The sequence below is a fragment of the Biomphalaria glabrata genome, chromosome 10 (genome assembly GCF_947242115.1).
Source record: "Biomphalaria glabrata chromosome 10, xgBioGlab47.1, whole genome shotgun sequence".
NCBI classification, from domain to species: Eukaryota; Metazoa; Mollusca; class Gastropoda; family Planorbidae; genus Biomphalaria; species Biomphalaria glabrata.
In genome coordinates this window covers 44,999,678-45,020,827 of record NC_074720.1, presented here as the reverse complement: position 1 = coordinate 45,020,827, position 21,150 = coordinate 44,999,678, and the positions used below count along the sequence as shown (strand labels likewise).

General features: G+C 37.9%; 1 protein-coding gene and 1 long non-coding RNA gene across 7 annotated transcripts in view; one reads left to right on the top strand and one right to left on the bottom strand.

The window, feature by feature from the left end:
* The window catches only part of LOC129928831 (uncharacterized), a 126,135-nt gene that overhangs the window by 38,427 nt on the left and 66,558 nt on the right, over positions 1-21,150 (bottom strand). The window lies entirely within an intron of this gene.
* LOC129928829 (uncharacterized) overlaps positions 1-21,150 on the top strand; it is a 55,166-nt gene that overhangs the window by 24,067 nt on the left and 9,949 nt on the right. The window contains exons 4-8 of one of the 6 annotated variants that reach the window (XR_008780325.1): positions 1,538-1,743; positions 5,054-5,199; positions 13,930-13,979; positions 16,411-18,064; positions 20,207-20,275. Coding sequence is in view for 3 of the 6 variants with exons in the window: in XM_056045119.1 (XP_055901094.1) it covers positions 1,540-1,743; positions 5,054-5,199; positions 13,930-13,979; positions 19,111-19,457 (747 nt within the window). In the remaining 3 variants the exon portion in view is untranslated. The other 5 variants (XM_056045120.1, XM_056045119.1, XM_056045121.1 and 2 more) reach the window with 5 other exon arrangements.

Genomic DNA, 21,150 nt, shown 5'->3' with positions numbered 1-21,150 from the left:
TCTTTTTAAATGCATTAAATTTGCAAATTTTATATTGCAAAAACGTTTATATATCAACAGACTGTAATTGAGAGAACATATTGGAAGAATGTCTATTATTGTTGTCATTTTCTCTGTTTTCATCTGTCATATCTCAAATACTGACGGTCAGTGTGATCTATTAATATAAACAGTATTCTAATAACTTATAGACTATACTGTTCTGCCTTATAAAAAAAAAGTCGTTAGAATCTCTGGTGTTATAACGTAATAGAAGCGAGATTTTTATTTGGGTAATAACGTGAGAATGTATTACCTTGTATAAGAGCTCATTGGAGTCTCTTTTGTAATTACATGTAAAAAAAAATTAACCAATAACATTGTGCTAAAGGTATTAGCAGTGAGAGACACATTTAATGCCAATCTATAAGGCTTGACTTCCGATTCGAAGATTAAGGAGGAGTATTTTACGTGGCAACGCAGCCTTGCTGTCATCTACTGAGTTTGTCACACCCAAAGCAGACATAACCGTTGTCTTCCTGTGGTCGGTTTGGGTTCTCTTTCCGCCTGCCACTGAAAGGGGTTCTAACCAAGACAAAAGAAAGGAATGGAGAAAGACGGTCAACTAATCGTGTACGGTGCCCTAATGGTCCAACAGACTAAGGCAGTGTTTCCCAAACTTTTGACCTATGTGTACCTCATTTATAATTTTTGTAACCTTGATTACCCCTCGCCCCCCCCCCCCCCCCAAAAAAAAAGAATTAAAAAAAAAAACCAATCAAAATACATTATTTAATTATACACTAAATAATAATGAACGAACAATGCAATTATAAGTAAAAGTCATTGTAGAAATAACAATCTATGTGGATCAATGTTGATAATGTTTGTGTGCTGAGATAACAGATATTCGTTCTCTGGTTCTTCATGTTAATTTAAGAGGCGTTTGCTTTTTGACGTGATTTCTAGAAATGCTGACAGAGCATCTTAATGTACACATAAAGTTGGAAAAAGCAAGAAATTTTTTTGGAATGTTTTCAATCACACAACAGTTACCCCCCCCTCCCCCATTCGGCTAGTGTTTCCTATGGAAATATCCGATACAGTTTGAGATCAACAGACATAGCTCGTATAGAGTAACATATTCAAATATTTATCAGTTATTGAACTAAAGCCGCCCTCGATATTCATGTTCACTCCACCCACATTTAACTCTTTCTCTCCGTTTTTATTTGTCTTCATTTTGCTCATTACTATTTCACTTCCCTGTTATGACCAAGCTTCAATAGCTTTGTTGTTTGTTATCAGAAAAAGTTGTATCTGGTACAGAATTAAAGGGAATAGCATGCTCTTTTTATTTAACACAAAGTCAAGTTTATAAAATTAAACATTAATTTAATTTAATTAGGTCAAATCAACGATGGTATCGTCGATTAGGAGAGAAAGAGTTAATCATTGTTATTATTCATAAGAACTTTATAAAAATCATTTAATGGATGTCATAGTAACAGCTCTTATATATTGTCATGTAAATTTAAGCCTTATTTTTTCTTCACAGTTATGCTTCAATATGAGGCGAGTGAAGTCACTGGAGATCAAATGCCTGACCAGGTCAATGTAACTTTTAGCACAGAAACAAAATCTCTAACCAAACTTAATCTCAGACGCTCGCGGCATTTTGACCTCGATATTCCTTTGTATACTTTGGACACCAACCAGGAAGGAATTTTCCATAGGCATAAAGTGAAAACCAGACCCAAAAAGGTAAAAACAGTACATTTTAAATTATTTTTTTTTAAATAAATAGTTCCAATAGTCAACATACAAATTACAATGAAAAAAAAACTTATTGTGCGAAACTTACTGAAAAGAATGTGATTGTGTTGCGAGCAAGTGTCTGGAGTAATGCACCCCTGAATTATTGTTTACATGTCCAGTGGTTAAGTGTGGGATTTAGGAAATTTAAGCATTGGAATATTTGACACGGGACATTAAGGAACCCGGTAATTTATCGACCCAGAAATTTAGGTACCGGTAAATTAGGGATAGTTTATCATTAGAATAGTTTCTTGATTTCATTCAAAAAAAAAATTCATATCAACAGTGAAAAATACACTCACACACACACACGACTGGCTGCTCGAGTAAAATGTACACACATCGGCATACCATTCCACACGCTTAACACGCGCAAAAAAAAATAATAGATAACTCAATTGCTCAACAAGACTACTGCTATTAACTCTTTCTCTTCGTATTTATTTTCCTCGTTTTGATAGTATTATTTGTTTTGCTCATTTGTAATTAATTTCACTATACTGTTTTGTTTAAACTTCAAAAACTTAACGTTTCTGTTTGTTATCAGAAAATGTTGTATTTGGTATCAAAATGCTCTTTTAACATAACACATATTAAAGCTTATAAATCTAAAAATCAATTTAGTTTAATGGGGATCAAATCAACGTTGGCATCGTCGATTAGGAGAAAGAGTTAAAGCTTCCTCCAGTCGCGAGACGACTTTTGGACGTCTGATAGAAATGTGAAGAAAACCTGTGCATTAGAGATGGTTTGGAATGACATCGCCTCCCTCTCCATGCAGCTGTTCTGGTACAGCTGCGTCGCAGGTTAAAGGCAGGTGCTGGTACAGCTGCGTCGCAGGTTAAAGGCAGGTGCTGGTACAGCTGCGTCGCAGGTTAAAGGCAGGTGCTGGTACAGCTGCGTCGCAGGTTAAAGGCAGCGACTCTCTGATTTTTCCTCAGGGTTGATTTTCTAAGCCTTTACCAAGTTTGGATATCACAACAAAATTAATGTGTATTATTTAATTGGGATATTTTTTTTTATTATTATAGCTTTTATATAGCGCTACTTTCATGCTTATAGCATGCTCAGAGCGCTTTTGGTCCAATCTCATTTGTGAGCCAGAGGGGGTATCTAGGAGTTGGTTTTCCGTGCTGCCTTTAGGCGCTCAGTAAACACAACTCTGCCCGAGTCGGGTGTCGAACCTCGAGCCCCCTTCTAGGTAGCCAAGCCAAGCCAAGCCAAGTGCACTTAGCCTCTCGACTACGCTTCCAATGTTATTCTGTTCATATTTGTACGTTGTTCATTAGAACACAGTATATCGCCCTGATTTTTTCCATAACGCCTGTGTATTTTTCAATAAAAATCCAGATCTTACAAATGGAAAGGTAATCAAATTACTATGATCAATTCATTTTTTTCATGAAAATGAAGCCTCTCTTGTATCTAACATATTTTAAACATCCTACAGCTAACAAGAAAGGTTTCTGTAGACATAAAATGAATATAATTGATTATAACTTAATTAGCTACAATAGCGGAGTCGTTAGTGGGGTCATGAGTTCGAATCCTGGTGAACTTATGGGTCCAGAGTACTTCTCTCATCTCACTCAAGTTTAATCTGTGCCTAATATTAGCTGGATAGAGTAAAAGCATTTGGTCGTTCGGCTGGCCACACAACGCTCTCATTCACTGTCGACCACAGCAACAGTTAAATTTTGCATCTACTCTATCTCTGGGAGTTCAATTTTTATTTATCTTTTTTTTTGTGGAAACAATAGACCACATTCTTTATGAATGCCGCGTTCTGCATAAAGGGAGATCGGGACAAGGATTTGAAAGAGAACTGGTTCGTGTGCGGTGTGCGGCTTTTGGTCTGTCCTCGTACGGGGACAAGGCGACCTTAGAACTTACTGCCCGCTTCCTTTCACGTGCTCTAAGCGAGTTATCGTAGCATGCGGTTCATTACTAATACGGTTTCTGATTCGGTTGCGCTGGTCTATGTCCGGGCAGGCGGGTACTCTGCCTCAACGTGGCACTCGGGTGGAAACGATCGCTAGAGGAAGGGATTCGGCAAAATGAGTTTCATCACAAGATTCATGTGGGTGTGTCTAAGAGAATGCGAGAGATTTCTCATTGCATATTGCGGAGTTGTTGTTTATAAATATATATCAATTGCTTGGATTAGACTGTAGAATTTTTTTAAAAACTTTCTAAGGCAGCGGTTCTCAACCTTTTAAGCTCGGTGACCCCTTTTTACAATCCCCCACTCTGCCACGACCCCCCCTACACACACACCTACACACAGCAATAGAAGAATAGACAATAACAATCCATATTTTCGATGGTCTTAGGCGACCCCTGGCAAGTCGTTAATCGACCCCCAAGGGGGTCGCGACCCACAGGCTGAGAACCCCTGTTCTAAGGCCTGTGTCAATTTTTTTAGGCCTGAAAGTTTTAAAGTTTCATCAATTTAGTTTGAGAGTTACGATGTATGCATAGTAAATTAGACCTTCTTGCTTCTTAAGTTAACATAACATGTAGATGTTTGGAGGTGCTTATAATAAAAACAATATTGAATTTGTTTAGAGTTAATATTTTTAAACCCCATTCAATAAAATAAACGTTTCAGCAATGACAAATATTTCCATCAAACACAATTAACTTGTTGAAATCATAGAAGTAGTTTTTAAAAAAAACTTGAGTAACAAAAACTATCCGAGCACAGTGATTTAAGAATAAGCATCATTGACTTTGCTAATAGCTAACCAATATTTAATGACCAAAGACTTTACTAATTACTGACCAATGACTTTACTAAGTATTGGCCAATTACTTAACAAAGACTTTATTCATTACTGACCAATGACTATACTAATTACTGACCAATGACTTAACTAATTACTGACCTATAAACCGAAATCTAAATCTATAAATATAGTACCACAAAAAAATGTTGGTAATGTTTCTTATGTTCCCTCATTTGTTCTGAAGATAATTCTATCCTATCCCAAATTGTAGTGAGTGCTGGTCTATTCCGCGGTTAATCTACTCTATTCTTTTCTTTATTTCTTCCGGATAGAGAGGAATTTACATTTGTTAGCTCAAAAGTTATTTATTTATGTATTCTATCTTGGTCCAGAATGTCTAGTTTTTTTTATTGCCTTCGTTTTTAATATGTGCTGTTCTTCATTGAAGAGCCTTACAAATTGTTTGAATTTTCTTTTCTTTTCGAATAAATACCTAACAATAAAGAGTAACCGATTTTTTTCCCCAGACGGTCGCTTCTTCAAGTTTTATAGACAGGGACGCTAGTTACGATGAGATGAATGCGGACACAGCGATAGATAATCTACAAGCATTTAACATAGGCTCTGGGAGTAGCATCGTTGGCATTTATGATCACGTGATGCTGTTAACAGGGTAAGAATTACCCTACATTACTTAGTAGCCCCGCCCCCCCCCCCAACTAAAAAAAAAAAGAAAAAAGCCGCTAATAGTCTTGCATGGTTGGTCCGGCCCTTGTTTAAGCCCCCCCCCCCCCCCCCCAAAAAAAAAAAAAAAAAAAAAACTAGAAAGATATTTTAAAAATCTGATATTATGATATTTTAAATATTACAAAGTTCTAGTGCAATGGCTTTTTAAAAATCTTTTGAAAAAATACTGCTACGAATCTCCACTATCCAGACTCTCTGCAGACTGCACCACACGACACAACGAACTTAAAGAACCTCACAACTCAAAGCTCCTAAGTATTAGTAACAGTTTAATTTCAAATACATCACTATTGGCGACAACAGTAACACAGAGTAAACAAATCTCTTTTATATAGCGTCTCAACTGGCCTTCTCGAACCTTCTTGACCACTCCAGTTGATCACTTCCGCCGTGACCTGCGTGCGTAATATTTACAACACTGGTCCTTGCCGAACTGGCGAGTATTGTCGCTGGTCACGGTTGACCGCTCGTCCTGTGCTAGACTGGGGCGATTTGGGTAGGCTAAAAACACATACAGTTACGACCACCTGTGTCACCACCAAGTTTCAAACAATATCTTTTTTTTTAAATTAATGATGCAAGTTGTTTTTTTCGCATAAATATACTCTTCTGAAAACAATTCATCAATTAAAGACACATAGATAAAGGCACATTTTTTATTCCATATGAAAGTTTGTACAAGTGCTCCCTCTTCCCTAGTGCTATTAGAGGAAGTAGGGGCTGCATTAATCAGCCAGGAAAACCAACGGCTTGGCATATTTTAAGTGACTTATAAACATGTATGACTAGATTGATACATGAATACGCGTAAAATCTTATCATCTTCTCTATCTTTGATTTATAAGAAAATTAATACATCCTTGCCTTTCTTAAGTCGTAGAACGACTGTGGTTTATCTCGTAGAACGACTGTGGTTTTTCTCGTAGAACGACTGTGGTTTATCTCGTAGAACGACTGTGGTTTTTCTCGTAGAACGACTGTGGTTTATCTCGTAGAACGACTGTGGTTTATTGTGGTTTATCTCGTAGAACGACTGTGGTTTATCTCGTAGAACGACTGTGGTTTATTGTGGTTTATCTCGTAGAACGACTGTGGTTTATCTCGTAGAACGACTGTGGTTTATTGTGGTTTATCTCGTAGAACGACTGTGGTTTATCTCGTAGAATGACTGTGGTTCATCTCACTGCTGACACGTATTCTCGAGACTAATTTCTATGATGATGAATACAAGAATGTAAGGGAAATTATATTAAAAGGAAAAAAAAATTTTTTGTATATGCTGAGTAACATTTATCCATACAATTTAGCTATTAGTTGAAAAAAAATGTCATAAATTATATATTTCATTTGGTTTTCCTGATCAGTATCTCGCTGATCTTGGTATCTGAACAAACGTCGAACCCAGACCTTGTTAGTGAGTTTGCTAGTACTCGATTCTCTCCGTGAGACTCAGCTTTTGTTAAACGCTTGAGTGCAGAATTCAAGTTGACATCCTCAGGACTGTGCAAGTTCACATCATTCGTAGGCTTCCTGTCGTGGAAGCTACATTCGTAGGCTTCCTGTCGTGGAAGCTACATTCGTAGGCTTCCTGTCGTGGAAGCTACATTCGTAGGCTTCGTGTCGTGGAAGCTACATTCGTAGGAATTGCTATCACAAACAGCGCTAATATCACTAGCGTCTCGGTTAAGTAAAGGTTCGTATCTCTTTTTGACATGGTAGCCATCATGTTTACCTATCGGTTTATCTGTCTTGTTAAGTATGGTACCTATCGGTTTATCTGTCTTGTTAAGCATGGTACCTATCGGTTTATCTGTCTTGTTAAGCATGGTACCTATCGGTTTATCTGTCTTGTTAAGCATGGTACCTATCGGTTTATCTGTCTTGTTAAGCATGGTACCTATCGGTTTATCTGTCTTGTTAAGCTTGGTTCCTGTCAGTTCATCTGTCTTGTTAAGCATGGTACCTATCGGTTTATCTGTCTTGTTAAGCATGGTACCTATCGGTTTATCTGTCTTGTTAAGCATGGTACCTATCGGTTTATCTGTCTTGTTAAGCATGGTACCTATCGGTTTATCTGTCTTGTTAAGCATGGTACCTATCGGTTTATCTGTCTTGTTAAGCATGGTTCCTATCAGTTCATCTGTCTTGTTAAGCATGGTACCTATCGGTTTATCTGTCTTGTTAAGCATGGTACCTATCGGTTTATCTGTCTTGTTAAGCATGGTACCTATCGGTTTATCTGTCTTGTTAAGCATGGTACCTATCGGTTTATCTGTCTTGTTAAGCATGGTACCTATCGGTTTATCTGTCTTGTTAAGCATGGTACCTATCGGTTTATCTGTCTTGTTAAGCATGGTACCTATCGGTTTATCTGTCTTGTTAAGCATGGTACCTATCGGTTTATCTGTCTTGTTAAGCATGGTACCTATCGGTTTATCTGTCTTGTTAAGCATGGTACCTATCGGTTTATCTGTCTTGTTAAGCTTGGTACTTATCGGTTTATCTGTCTTGTTAAGCATGGTACCTATCGGTTTATCTGTCTTGTTAAGCATGGTACCTATCGGTTTATCTGTCTTGTTAAGCATGGTACCTATCGGTTTATCTGTCTTGTTAAGCATGGTACCTATCGGTTTATCTGTCTTGTTAAGCATGGTTCCTATCAGTTCATCTGTCTTGTTAAGCATGGTACCTATCGGTTTATCTGTCTTGTTAAGCATGGTACCAATCAGTTCATCTGTCTTGTTAAGCATGGTACCTATCAGTTCATCTGTCTTGTTAAGCTTGGTTCCTGTCAGTTCATCTGTCTTGTTAAGCATGGTACCTATCGGTTTATCTGTCTTGTTAAGCATGGTACCTATCGGTTTATCTGTCTTGTTAAGCATGGTACCTATCGGTTTATCTGTCTTGTTAAGCATGGTACCTATCGGTTTATCTGTCTTGTTAAGCATGGTACCTATCGGTTTATCTGTCTTGTTAAGCATGGTACCTATCGGTTTATCTGTCTTGTTAAGCATGGTACCTATCGGTTTATCTGTCTTGTTAAGCATGGTACCTATCGGTTTATCTGTCTTGTTAAGCATGGTACCTATCGGTTTATCTGTCTTGTTAAGTATGGTACCTATCGGTTTATCTGTCTTGTTAAGCTTGGTACCTATCGGTTTATCTGTCTTGTTAAGCATGGTACCTATCGGTTTATCTGTCTTGTTAAGCATGGTACCTATCGGTTTATCTGTCTTGTTAAGCATGGTACCTATCGGTTTATCTGTCTTGTTAAGCTTGGTTCCTGTCAGTTCATCTGTCTTGTTAAGCATGGTACCTATCGGTTTATCTGTCTTGTTAAGCATGGTACCTATCGGTTTATCTGTCTTGTTAAGCTTGGTTCCTGTCAGTTCATCTGTCTTGTTAAGCATGGTACCTATCGGTTTATCTGTCTTGTTAAGCATGGTACCTATCGGTTTATCTGTCTTGTTAAGCTTGGTTCCTGTCAGTTCATCTGTCTTGTTAAGCATGGTACCTATCGGTTTATCTGTCTTGTTAAGCATGGTTCCTATCAGTTCATCTGTCTTGTTAAGCATGGTACCTATCGGTTTATCTGTCTTGTTAAGCATGGTACCTATCGGTTTATCTGTCTTGTTAAGCATGGTACCTATCGGTTTATCTGTCTTGTTAAGCATGGTTCCTATCAGTTCATCTGTCTTGTTAAGCATGGTACCTATCGGTTTATCTGTCTTGTTAAGCATGGTACCAATCAGTTCATCTGTCTTGTTAAGCATGGTACCTATCAGTTCATCTGTCTTGTTAAGCTTGGTTCCTGTCAGTTCATCTGTCTTGTTATACATGGTACCTATCGGTTTATCTGTCTTGTTAAGCATGGTACCTATCGGTTTATCTGTCTTGTTAAGCATGGTACCTATCGGTTTATCTGTCTTGTTATACATGGCACCTATTGATTCATCTGTCTTGTTAAGCATAGTTCCTATTAGTTCATCTGTCTTGTTAAGCATGGTACCTATCGGTTTATCTGTCTTGTTATACATGGCACCTATTGATTCATCTGTCTTGTTAAGCATGGTACCTATCAGTTCATCTGTCTTGTTAAGCATGGTACCTATCAGTTCATCTGTCTTGTTAAGCATGGTACCAATCAGTTCATCTGTCTTGTTAAGTATGGTACCTATCAGTTCATCTGTCTTGTTAAGTATGGTACCTATCAGTTCATCTGTCTTGTTAAGCATGGTACCAATCAGTTCATCTGTCTTGCTAAGCATGGTACCTATAAGTTTATATGTCCTGTTAAGAATCGTACCAATCAGTTCATCTGTCTTGTTAAGCATGGTTCCTATCAGTTCATCTGTCTTGTTAAGCATGGTTCCTATCAGTTCATCTGTCTTGTTAAGCATGGTACCAATCAGTTCATCTGTCTTGCTAAGCATGGTTCCTATCAGTTCATCTGTCTTGTTAAGCATGGTTCCTATCAGTTCATCTGTCTTGTTAAGCATGGTACCAATCAGTTCATCTGTCTTGCTAAGCATGGTACCTATAAGTTTATATGTCCTGTTAAGCATGGTACCTATAAGTTTATATGTCCTGTTAAGCATGGTACCTATAAGTTTATATGTCCTGTTAAGCATGGGTACCTATAAGTTTATATGTCCTGTTAAGCATGGTACCTATAAGTTTATATGTCTTGTTAAGCATGGTTCCTATCAGTTCATCTGTCTTGTTAAGCATGGTACCAATCAGTTCATCTGTCTTGCTAAGCATGGTACCTATAAGTTTATATGTCCTGTTAAGCATGGTACCAATCAGTTCATCTGTCTTGTTAAGCATGGTTCCTATCAGTTCATCTGTCTTGTTAAGTATGGTACCAATCGGTTCATCTGTCTTGTTAAGCATGGTTCCTATCAGTTCATCTGTCTTGTTAAGTATGGTACCTATCAGTTCATCTGTCTTGTTAAGCATGGTACCAATCAGTTCATCTGTCTTGTTAAGCATGGTACCAATCAGTTCATCTGTCTTGTTAAGCATGGTACCAATCGGTTCATCTGTCTTGTTAAGCATGGTACCAATCAGTTCATCTGTCTTGTTAAGCATGGTACCAATCAGTTCATCTGTCTTGTTAAGCATGGTTCCTATCAGTTCATCTGTCTTGTTAAGCATGGTTCCTATCAGTTCATCTGTCTTGTTAAGCATGGTACCAATCAGTTCATCTGTCTTGTTAAGCATGGTACCAATAGGTTCATCTGTCTTGTTAAGCATGGTACCAATCGGTTCATCTGTCTTGTTAAGCATGGTACCAATCAGTTCATCTGTCTTGTTAAGCATGGTACCAATCGGTTCATCTGTCTTGTTAAGCATGGTACCAATCTGTTCATCTGTCTTGTTAAGCATGGTTCCTATTAGTTCATCTGTCTTGTTAAGCATGGTTCCTATCAGTTCATCTGTCTTGTTAAGCATGGTTCCTATCAGTTCATCTGTCTTGTTAAGCATGGTACCAATCAGTTCATCTGTCTTGTTAAGCATGGTACCAATCAGTTCATCTGTCTTGTTAAGCATGGTACCAATTAGTTCATCTGTCTTGTTAAGCATGGTTCCTATTAGTTCATCTGTCTTGTTAAGCATGGTTCCTATCAGTTCATCTGTCTTGTTAAGCATGGTTCCTATCAGTTCATCTGTCTTGTTAAGTATGGTACCTATCAGTTCATCTGTCTTGTTAAGCATGGTACCAATCAGTTCATCTGTCTTGTTAAGCATGGTACCAATCAGTTCATCTGTCTTGTTAAGCATGGTACCAATCGGTTCATCTGTCTTGTTAAGCATGGTACCAATCAGTTCATCTGTCTTGTTAAGCATGGTACCAATCAGTTCATCTGTCTTGTTAAGCATGGTTCCTATCAGTTCATCTGTCTTGTTAAGCATGGTTCCTATCAGTTCATCTGTCTTGTTAAGCATGGTACCAATCGGTTCATCTGTCTTGTTAAGCATGGTTCCTATCAGTTCATCTGTCTTGTTAAGCATGGTACCAATCAGTTCATCTGTCTTGTTAAGCATGGTACCAATCGGTTCATCTGTCTTGTTAAGCATGGTACCAATCGGTTCATCTGTCTTGTTAAGCATGGTACCAATCAGTTCATCTGTCTTGTTAAGCATGGTACCAATCGGTTCATCTGTCTTGTTAAGCATGGTACCAATCTGTTCATCTGTCTTGTTAAGCATGGTTCCTATTAGTTCATCTGTCTTGTTAAGCATGGTTCCTATCAGTTCATCTGTCTTGTTAAGCATGGTTCCTATCAGTTCATCTGTCTTGTTAAGCATGGTACCAATCAGTTCATCTGTCTTGTTAAGCATGGTACCAATCAGTTCATCTGTCTTGTTAAGCATGGTACCAATTAGTTCATCTGTCTTGTTAAGCATGGTTCCTATTAGTTCATCTGTCTTGTTAAGCATGGTTCCTATCAGTTCATCTGTCTTGTTAAGCATGGTTCCTATCAGTTCATCTGTCTTGTTAAGCATGATACCAATCGGTTCATCTGTCTTGTTAAGCATGGTTCCTATTAGTTCATCTGTCTTGTTAAGCATGGTTTCTATCAGTTCATCTGTCTTGTTAAGCATGGTTCCTATCAGTTCATCTGTCTTGTTAAGCATGGTACCAATCAGTTCATCTGTCTTGTTAAGCATGGTACTAATCAGTTCATCTGTCTTGTTAAGCATGGTACCAATTAGTTCATCTGTCTTGTTAAGCATGGTTCCTATTAGTTCATCTGTCTTGTTAAGCATGGTTCCTATCAGTTCATCTGTCTTGTTAAGTATGGTACCTATCAGTTCATCTGTCTAGTTAAGCATGGTACCAATCAGTTCATCTGTCTTGTTAAGCATGGTTCCTATCAGTTCATCTGTCTTGTTAAGCATGGTACCAATCAGTTCATCTGTCTTGTTAAGCATGGTACCAATTAGTTCATCTGTCTTGTTAAGCATGGTTCCTATCAGTTCATCTGTCTTGTTAAGCATGGTTCCTATCAGTTCATCTGTCTTGTTAAGCATGGTACCAATCGGTTCATCTGTCTTGTTAAGCATGGTTCCAATCGGTTCATCTGTCTTGTTAAGTATGGTACCTATCAGTTCATCTGTCTTGTTAAGCATGGTACCAATCAGTTCATCTGTCTTGTTAAGCATGGTTCCTATCAGTTCATCTGTCTTGTTAAGCATGGTACCAATCAGTTCATCTGTCTTGTTAAGCATGGTACCAATTAGTTCATCTGTCTTGTTAAGCATGGTTCCTATCAGTTCATCTGTCTTGTTAAGCATGGTTCCTATCAGTTCATCTGTCATGTTAAGCATGGTACCAATCAGTTCATCTGTCTTGTTAAGCATGGTACCAATTAGTTCATCTGTCTTGTTAAGCATGGTTCCTATCAGTTCATCTGTCTTGTTAAGCATGGTTCCTATCAGTTCATCTGTCTTGTTAAGCATGGTACCAATCGGTTCATCTGTCTTGTTAAGCATGGTTCCTATCAGTTCATCTGTCTTGTTAAGTATGGTACCTATCAGTTCATCTGTCTTGTTAAGCATGGTACCAATCAGTTCATCTGTCTTGCTAAGCTTGGTACCTATAAGTTTATATGTCCTGTTAAGCATGGTACCAATCAGTTCATCTGTCTTGTTAAGCATGGTTCCTATCAGTTCATCTGTCTTGTTAAGCATGGTTCCTATCAGTTCATCTGTCTTGTTAAGCATGGTTCCTATCAGTTCATCTGTCTTGTTAAGCATGGTTCCTATCAGTTCATCTGTCTTGTTAAGTATGGTACCTATCAGTTCATCTGTCTTGTTAAGCATGGTACCAATCAGTTCATCTGTCTTGCTAAGCTTGGTACCTATAAGTTTATATGTCCTGTTAAGCATGGTACCAATCAGTTCATCTGTCTTGTTAAGCATGGTTCCTATCAGTTCATCTGTCTTGTTAAGCATGGTTCCTATCAGTTCATCTGTCTTGTTAAGCATGGTTCCTATCAGTTCATCTGTCTTGTTAAGCATGGTACCAATCGGTTCATCCGTCTTGTTAAGCATGGTACCAATCGATTCATCTGTCTTGTTAAGCATGGTACCTATAAGTTTATATGTCCTGTTAAGCATGGTTCCAATCAGTTCATCCGTCTTGTTAAGTATGGTACCTATAGATTCACCTGTCTTGCTAAGCATGGTACATTTATCCATATCTCAAGTTAAATTTTAACTATGGTACAGTACCCCAACCCGTCCTGGGTACGCCCATGCGTGCACTATTCATACCACTATAATTCGCCCTCACAAACACATTCCTAGCACCAGTACGGAGTGCCGGCACCTTTTTCAATTTTGGGGTTAAAATTATTACTTTTCTTGTATTTTAATGTTTATTATTAATTTATTAGTAGTTAAAGTTAGGCACTCGATCATTGAGTACTGGCACCAATTTTATTTTTACAAAAAAGCACTGTATATCGGGTTAGGGTCCGACTTGATCCGAGATTTGGCGTATCAGAAATAGAGTGTACAAACTTTTTACAAGGCAGACAGAATGATTTGATATAAGCTTTGTAAAAATAGAGTCATTTAAATTCAGTTCAGTACATTTAACATTAATAAAGAAACAATATCGCATCCATTCTTTTCATTACAGTTATAACCTCTTTACAGCGGATGGTAACAATAATAAACAAGATACCTTAGGTAAGTGCTCTCTTTTCGGGTTAATGTCTTTTGACAGTACTTCAAAGTGATAGGCCTACCTCAGCTCATGATCATACTTCCTTCCAGAATCTTGGTTGACAATTGATTTGTTACAACAGCTTAATATGTTTTTTTTTAATTTAATGGGTTTTTTTTTTTACGAACCAGATACGATGTGAGTGTATGTATTATACGCTTAACACTTTTTTTAAAAATGTAAACTGTTTCACATGTTTTGGATGTTTCTTCAGAGTTGAAGATAATTTACTTCCTAGTCCAAACCTCCCGCAGGAGGACGGGGGATGGCAGCAGGCAGGGTAGGAACCCTGGACCATCGAGACAACGGAACGACAGTCCGGCGAGCATACCGCACGAGCAGGCAGCCATGGAGTGGGAAACTAGGTCGTAACGCTGAGGTCATATTTTAAACGTATTTCCTTTTTCTTGCTTAAAGTTCTCAATGTCTTCGTCTCTTTGTTTTGACTGATGACTTCATTAGACCGTGATTCAAGATTCGCAGTGAAATAACAAATCGAACAAGTAAAATTTAAGTTGTTTTTAAATGAAGTCTTCACTAATGAAGCCGTTTGATGGTCTATGATTTCTCATTTAATCAATTTCCTGTAATCCTTATCATTGGAACGAGTCTTTCTTCTAAGTCTAAGCTTTACACATTCAAGTTCTTCTATTCACAATTCAGCTCAAGATTTTTAATTTGAGCTTGTGTGCAAGGTGTTCATGAACGTCTATTTTATGTTGTTCATTTACGTGTCCTCTTTAGTGTTCACTTTTTAAAGCTGGTCAGACATCTTGAGTTATCACTTTTCTTGCCTCCAGGGCCGGCCTTAGATAAATCGAGGCCCTAGGGGAACTGCATTTGGTGGCACTAAATGAAATGTGAACTACTGGCCCGAATTGCACTCCACAGCAGCACTTTCAGAACATATAATAATATGCGAACTGATTACTCCATATGTCCCCCAGAGAGCCCTGCGCTCAATGGACTCAACGCTTTTAGTGGTGCCACATTTCTCCCTCAAAAGCTACGGTCTGCGGGCTTTTTCAGTTCACGGACCAAAGGTTTGGAACTCACTCCCTAGTGATCTCAGACAGACAACATGCTACACCACTTTTAAGAAGAACATTAAGACTTATCTGTTTAAAACTTTTTTAGATTAGTTTGTCATTGTAGCTGTCGTGTTTGTGTTTGTAATGTTATTACAGCGCATGGAGCCTACATTTTGTTTGTTAACAGCGCTTTATAAATAAAATTGTTATTATGTAAAGGCAAAGTATTAGCTCTCGACAACAAATCAGACTGATACGCTCCCTTGTCATGGCCGGATTTGTATTGTGAGTCTTGGACGTTGACGAAGAGGATCCTAACAATAAAATAGAGATGCTACAGAAGGATCATAGGTATCATATTCAAAGACTGCATCACAACCCAAGAGATAAGAGACAGGGTTACCGCAACGATTGGACCCCATGATGACCTGCTAACTAGCGTTAAAAAATAAAATTTATATTCATATTAAAAAATCATCGGGGCTCGCAAAGTCCTTCCTTTAGGGAACAGTACCAATAAAAAAAAATGAAGAAGAGGCAGACAGAGAAAGCGATGGGAGGACAACATAAAAGAATTGACGGGCCTGTCATTGAAAGAGGTTCTAAAGCAAAAGACATAGAGAAATGGAGAAAGACTGTCGACGAATCTTGCATGGTGCCCCAACGGTCCAACAGACTAAGGAATAGGTAAAGGTAAAAAGTAAATGAAAAAAAGCAATATTTCACTTGGATACGAAACCCAGTTGCAGCCTTCATATTTTGTTACATCTAGTGTCGACAAATCCTTTTTTTTTTTGTAGAGTGTTCTTGAGTTATAGATAGATTTAGGAAATTTAATGAGTAGCAATATAGGAACCATACGTGTAGTTTGACAAAGACAGAAACTACAAGATTAGAGATACTCTAAGAATAGTGACAAGAGAGACACTCAAGTTAGTAGAGCGGAAGACATTGGTCCATGTAAATAAATCTGTTCAACTTATTAACACTTTTTTTTTAATCCCTTGAGAGCGCCTGAGAAGCCGAGCATGAGGATTGAGTGATCTAAGTAGGAGCATAACTGTCTATTTAAGTTTCCTTTTCGTTTTCGGCTCCTGTGGGTTAGGCCTTCTTCTGTCAGCTTTATTCTCCCATGCCAGTTAGGGCAAAATGGAATCTGATTTAATTAAATATGTTATAATTATTCAGTAATATTATACAAATATTATTATTTCAAATAGGTAAAAAAAAAACACTCATGATATCACAATTTACTTATCCATTTAGTTATGACTTGCTTACAAATCTGAAAGAACATATCCAAACCATATCCAGAACGAATCCTTAACCTATGTTCTAATAACGGAATCCTAATTTCTCTCAGGGATTGCTTTTGGTGAAACAATGTGCCGAACAAACGGGAAGAGCTCTTCTGTGATAGAAGATCGCCAAGAAGATCGCTATTCTATCTCTACTTCTCAAACGGTAGCACATGAGTAATCCTTTGCTATTTAGTTTGTTGGAAGGCATTAATGCTGCTATAAGGAAACTCGCAACAATTTGTCCAGATTCAGCGACATGTCTAAAGTGAATCAAGCTGTTGTGTCACAACAGACGGTGGCCTACTTCAACATCGAGACGTATATAAGATTAGGGTATATCTTATTCCCCATTTCACTTTCTTGTAGCCATCGACGATGTCATAAAAATACATTAAACGGGCTGCATTCGGATTTCAATCGAGTTGGATTTTGCAGACGACATAGCATTACTTTGAAATACAATTTAATGTATACTCGAGATGACGGATAAAGACGCCCTCAAAGTTGTGCATATTGGGTGCAGGTTACCCAATACACCCATAAGCATTGGTTATACAGATCTTGAACAAATAGAAAAGTTAACCAAGCCTATTTAGAAGGTGTTATCTCAAGCGATGAAGATCATATCATGGTGTTGCATGTCGGATTTAAAAATTAAGGCCTATCTGAATAAACAAATTTAATTAGCCTGGAGATTAAAATCCAGCTTCTCAATACAATCATTGTCCCAGCGGCCCCCACGCTTCGAGACGTGGAAGGCTGAAACGAGGCTGAGTAGATGGCTGAGAAAGATACTAGGAATAACATACTGAGATAATGTACCCAATAGAGAAATATTTTCCCCTACAGGCCGTCTAAGGAAAGTGGCGACTGAATGTCGATTGACATTTGTGAGACATATCACATTAGACAAGACGAAACACGTTTACCAAAGTCAGACTTAAAGATGAAAGCCGAAAAGAGGAACGCAAAAACATGTCTAGCATGGCCTCACACTTTTTTAGAAGTCCTGAATTCCGTGGAGCCAGCTGGGAAAGGGCTGTGGATAGAGCTTGCAGCCCTATACGTCGAATGAGGCGTTTCAGTCTATGTGTTTCTGAACAGTTTAAAATAAACAATGCTAGGTTTGCCACTCAACTGGTTAGATTAGATGATTAGAGTGCCTTAATCTCACTCGTAGTGTTCCGGGACGAAGCCCCGGACGCCGAGCGTTTTTCTACATTTCTGAGCTTCAGAAACTCTTTTCCTGGTGTCTACAAGAAATTATTTTTCTCAAATTCAAGGTATTAATGTTTTAGTTTTAAAAGTTGCATTTTACTCACTTGGGTGTCACCCCCTGGTGGGTGTCACCAGGTGCGGACCGCACACCCCTAGTGACGCCACTGCGCTTAACCACTCAACCACCGCGTCTACTTAATTAGACTTATAAACAAATGGGCTAATAGCAAAAATAAAGGAGATGTGTTACATAGATTAGCTGATACGCCTAGCGATAGTGTTAAAAGTTTTGTTTCGTTGGGTACATCAGCTGTGGGGAGAGGGGTGTTATGCTCTTCCGCATTGTATAGTACTTGAAAATGTAACTAAGTCCAACTGGAGGTAACACTGAACTCAATACTGGAACAGATAACACCAACGAAAGGCCAACAATCGATACATTGAGTCGACGCTGGTGTTAAAACAGCAAACACTTTTAATACTTAAGGTGGATCTAAGGTTAGAGAATAGTAAGAAATGACCAAAATATCACTTTTTCATTCTCATCATATTTATATTGTACAACCATTTCTATATCAAATTCAGTTTATTTGAGGCAAGTATTCCTTCTAGAAGTATTTTAAAATAATTTTTGTATTAGGTGGGGTAGTGTTTGTTTACCTTAGCAACGACCATAAGCAGGTAAATATTTTTGTTTTTGTTTTTTTGTAAATAATACTTTTTAATTATTTTCTAATGAAGTTAAAAAGCGATATGCTTATAGATATAAAGGAAGTAGCTAAGGGAATGTACTGTATTACTTCACTGTCCCAGTCAACAAAAGCATGTTTATTTTCTGTTGGATTTTGTGTAATTTCCAGCAACATTTTTTCGTTTTGGATTGCTGCTGGTGAAAGACTCTTTTGTATATTTTGATATTTAGATCTATATTCATATTGCATTTTTATTTGTGTAACAATAATGGCCAATAAGCATAATAAAAGGCAAAGTTGTGGTAGAAAAAGAAAATTTCGTGGGAATAAATTATAATAAATTTTAAAATTATAAATACACCAAGTCTGCAAAGTCTACAAGTAGTACAAGTGATGATCATGGACAAGTTGGTGAACAACAAGAGACACATCAAGCTGCTTCACCTAATGTAGATATTTCATCTGAATCAAGTTTATCAGATAATCCACTGGATTGTAATATCTTTTTAAACCTAGCATGTTTTAATAATTTCTTGGCAAGTTACTTGATATGTCCTAAATGCTTCAACTATTCTCTAAATTTGTTTTTGAATGAAAGCGCAAGAATTGGATTTTGTCAGGAACTAATTGTGAAATGCACTTCAGCTGACTGCTCATTTGAAGAAAGCTTTAGATCTTCTAAAGAAAATAGAGATGGTCAAAAAAGAGGATTTAGGGAAATAAATCTCAGAATGGTGTCATTTGTAAGATCCATAGGTCCAGGTCACAGTGCGCTCTTGAATTTTTGTCAACACACAAACAGTCCACCTCCTATTTCTGAAACATCTTATCAATCTGTAATGCATACCATAGGCCTTGCATCTAAGAAAGTTGCAGAAGACAGTATGGAAAAGGCTGCAAGGGAAGTGAAAGAAAAGGTTGGAATCAGCAACGAAGAAGGCATCACTGACTGCGGTGTGAGCGTTGATGGGACATGGCAGCGTCGAGGGCACTCGAGCCATCATGGTGTTGTTACAGCCATATCAATAGAAACAGGTAAATGTTTAGACGCAGAAATTCTTACAAATAGCTGTAGACTTTGCACAAAATGGTCTAGTAAGAAAGGAACAGCTGATTATGATAAGTGGATTACCAAACACAAATGTAAAGTAAATCATGTTGGTAGTTCAGGGGAACCGTCCGATGTCCTCTATTACTAGCTGTCTATATAATTCTTCTTATTCTTACTGTAAAGAAGAAAGCGTCTTGATTCTAAAGCGTCGCTTAGAGAGTTCTTGTTTTTTAACTATCTTTCACGTCACTTGTCACTAAGTACAACTTTCCCCTTATTCCCGAAACAAATAACTAAATCCTAATCATGTCATAACAGGGGGAACTGCTGTGGGGAAAGGGGGAAACTACTGTGTCGGTGACATCGTTTCGACTATAGCAAATGACCAGGCATTCATTATCATTTTTATGAGATTATTCCTCATTCCATATGCTAGGACAAATTTGTACAAAATCTCCTTCTTCCCTAGCACTATTAGAGCATGGAATGGGTTGCCTGAGCTAGCCAGGAAAACTAGTGACTTGGCGGAGTTTAGGTCATTGGTTAATATCCATGACTAAATGCATGACGCGTAGGACGTAATCATCTTCTTTTTTGAAGTAACGTCTGTATCATATAAGATAAGATTCATAGTCGCAATTCACTGTCCTTTACATTGTTTAATTTATCATGAAATTCTTCAATAAAGAATTTTGCTATTACTTTAGTTCGCCTACCCGAGCAGTATTAGATTCAATTGAAAGCCTCCTGTAGGTTATGGCGGGCAGGAGACTTTGATTTTGTAATATATGGAGCGGGGAGTATACCACAAAGCAGCCATGTGAGGCAGGAAAAGACAAGACTTTCTTAAACAACCATACTAGGAAATTTAACTAGTTAATTTATTGCAATTTGCAGCCTCTCAGCACGTCACGACGGAGAAAACAATCTCTGCAACGCTTCAGAGAGATACATTATGAGTTCTCCTGATGGGAAAAAAAGCCTGGGACAGAGTATAATCCATGGCTGTTCTCTCCCTGCAGTGTCAGCTACATTACCAGCTTTTTGAAGAAAAAATTGAGCTGCAGGTTGGTTTCTACATTGTTATGAAAACATTTATTTGTTGTTGTTTCAACTCAAGATCTGCATGTGGCTGTTGAAATTTGGTGGGGCCTCGAAAAGAACATGTAAATCGACCACCGGCGGAAAATGGTTATGTCTGCGATGGTTGTGGCAAAGTATGTAGGTCGCAGATGGGGCTGTTTAGCCACGGAAAATACTGCATACTTATAAATATTCAGAGCCGAAGACATGCCTTATTATTTACAAAGCTTGTATCAACTCCCTGTGTCTGTCTGGTGAAACGTTTGTACATGTTAATTCTCACGTACTCAATCTTGGAAAAAAAACAACTGAAATTTTGCACAATTTCTTTTATCTGCCAGTACAAGAATCAAATAAAAAAAAAAACAATTAGTTAGTTAATTATTGTTAATGAATTGTTGGGTGTCTTTGTTTTGGTATCTCAAGCGAGGGAAAGAAATTTCACTTGACTGATAAGCTGAATTATTATTATTTGTAGAAAGAAAATTTTGTAAATAACTGTAAAATCCATTTTTATAGGCATATCTCAGGCAGAGGGGTTACCGTATTGGCTTGAGGAGGCTGAGGAGACCTCGAGTTCGAACTCAGGCTGCTCATTTTTTTGTTACAAATACATTTAAAAAGCGATCACCCAGATACTCCCTTTTTTCTTCCCCCAATCCCTTTTCCAACTGGTGCAGACACGTGATAGGATCATAGCGTATTAAAAACCTAAAAGCTAAACAAAAACAGTTGTTGAAAATATTTCTAATCGCGCA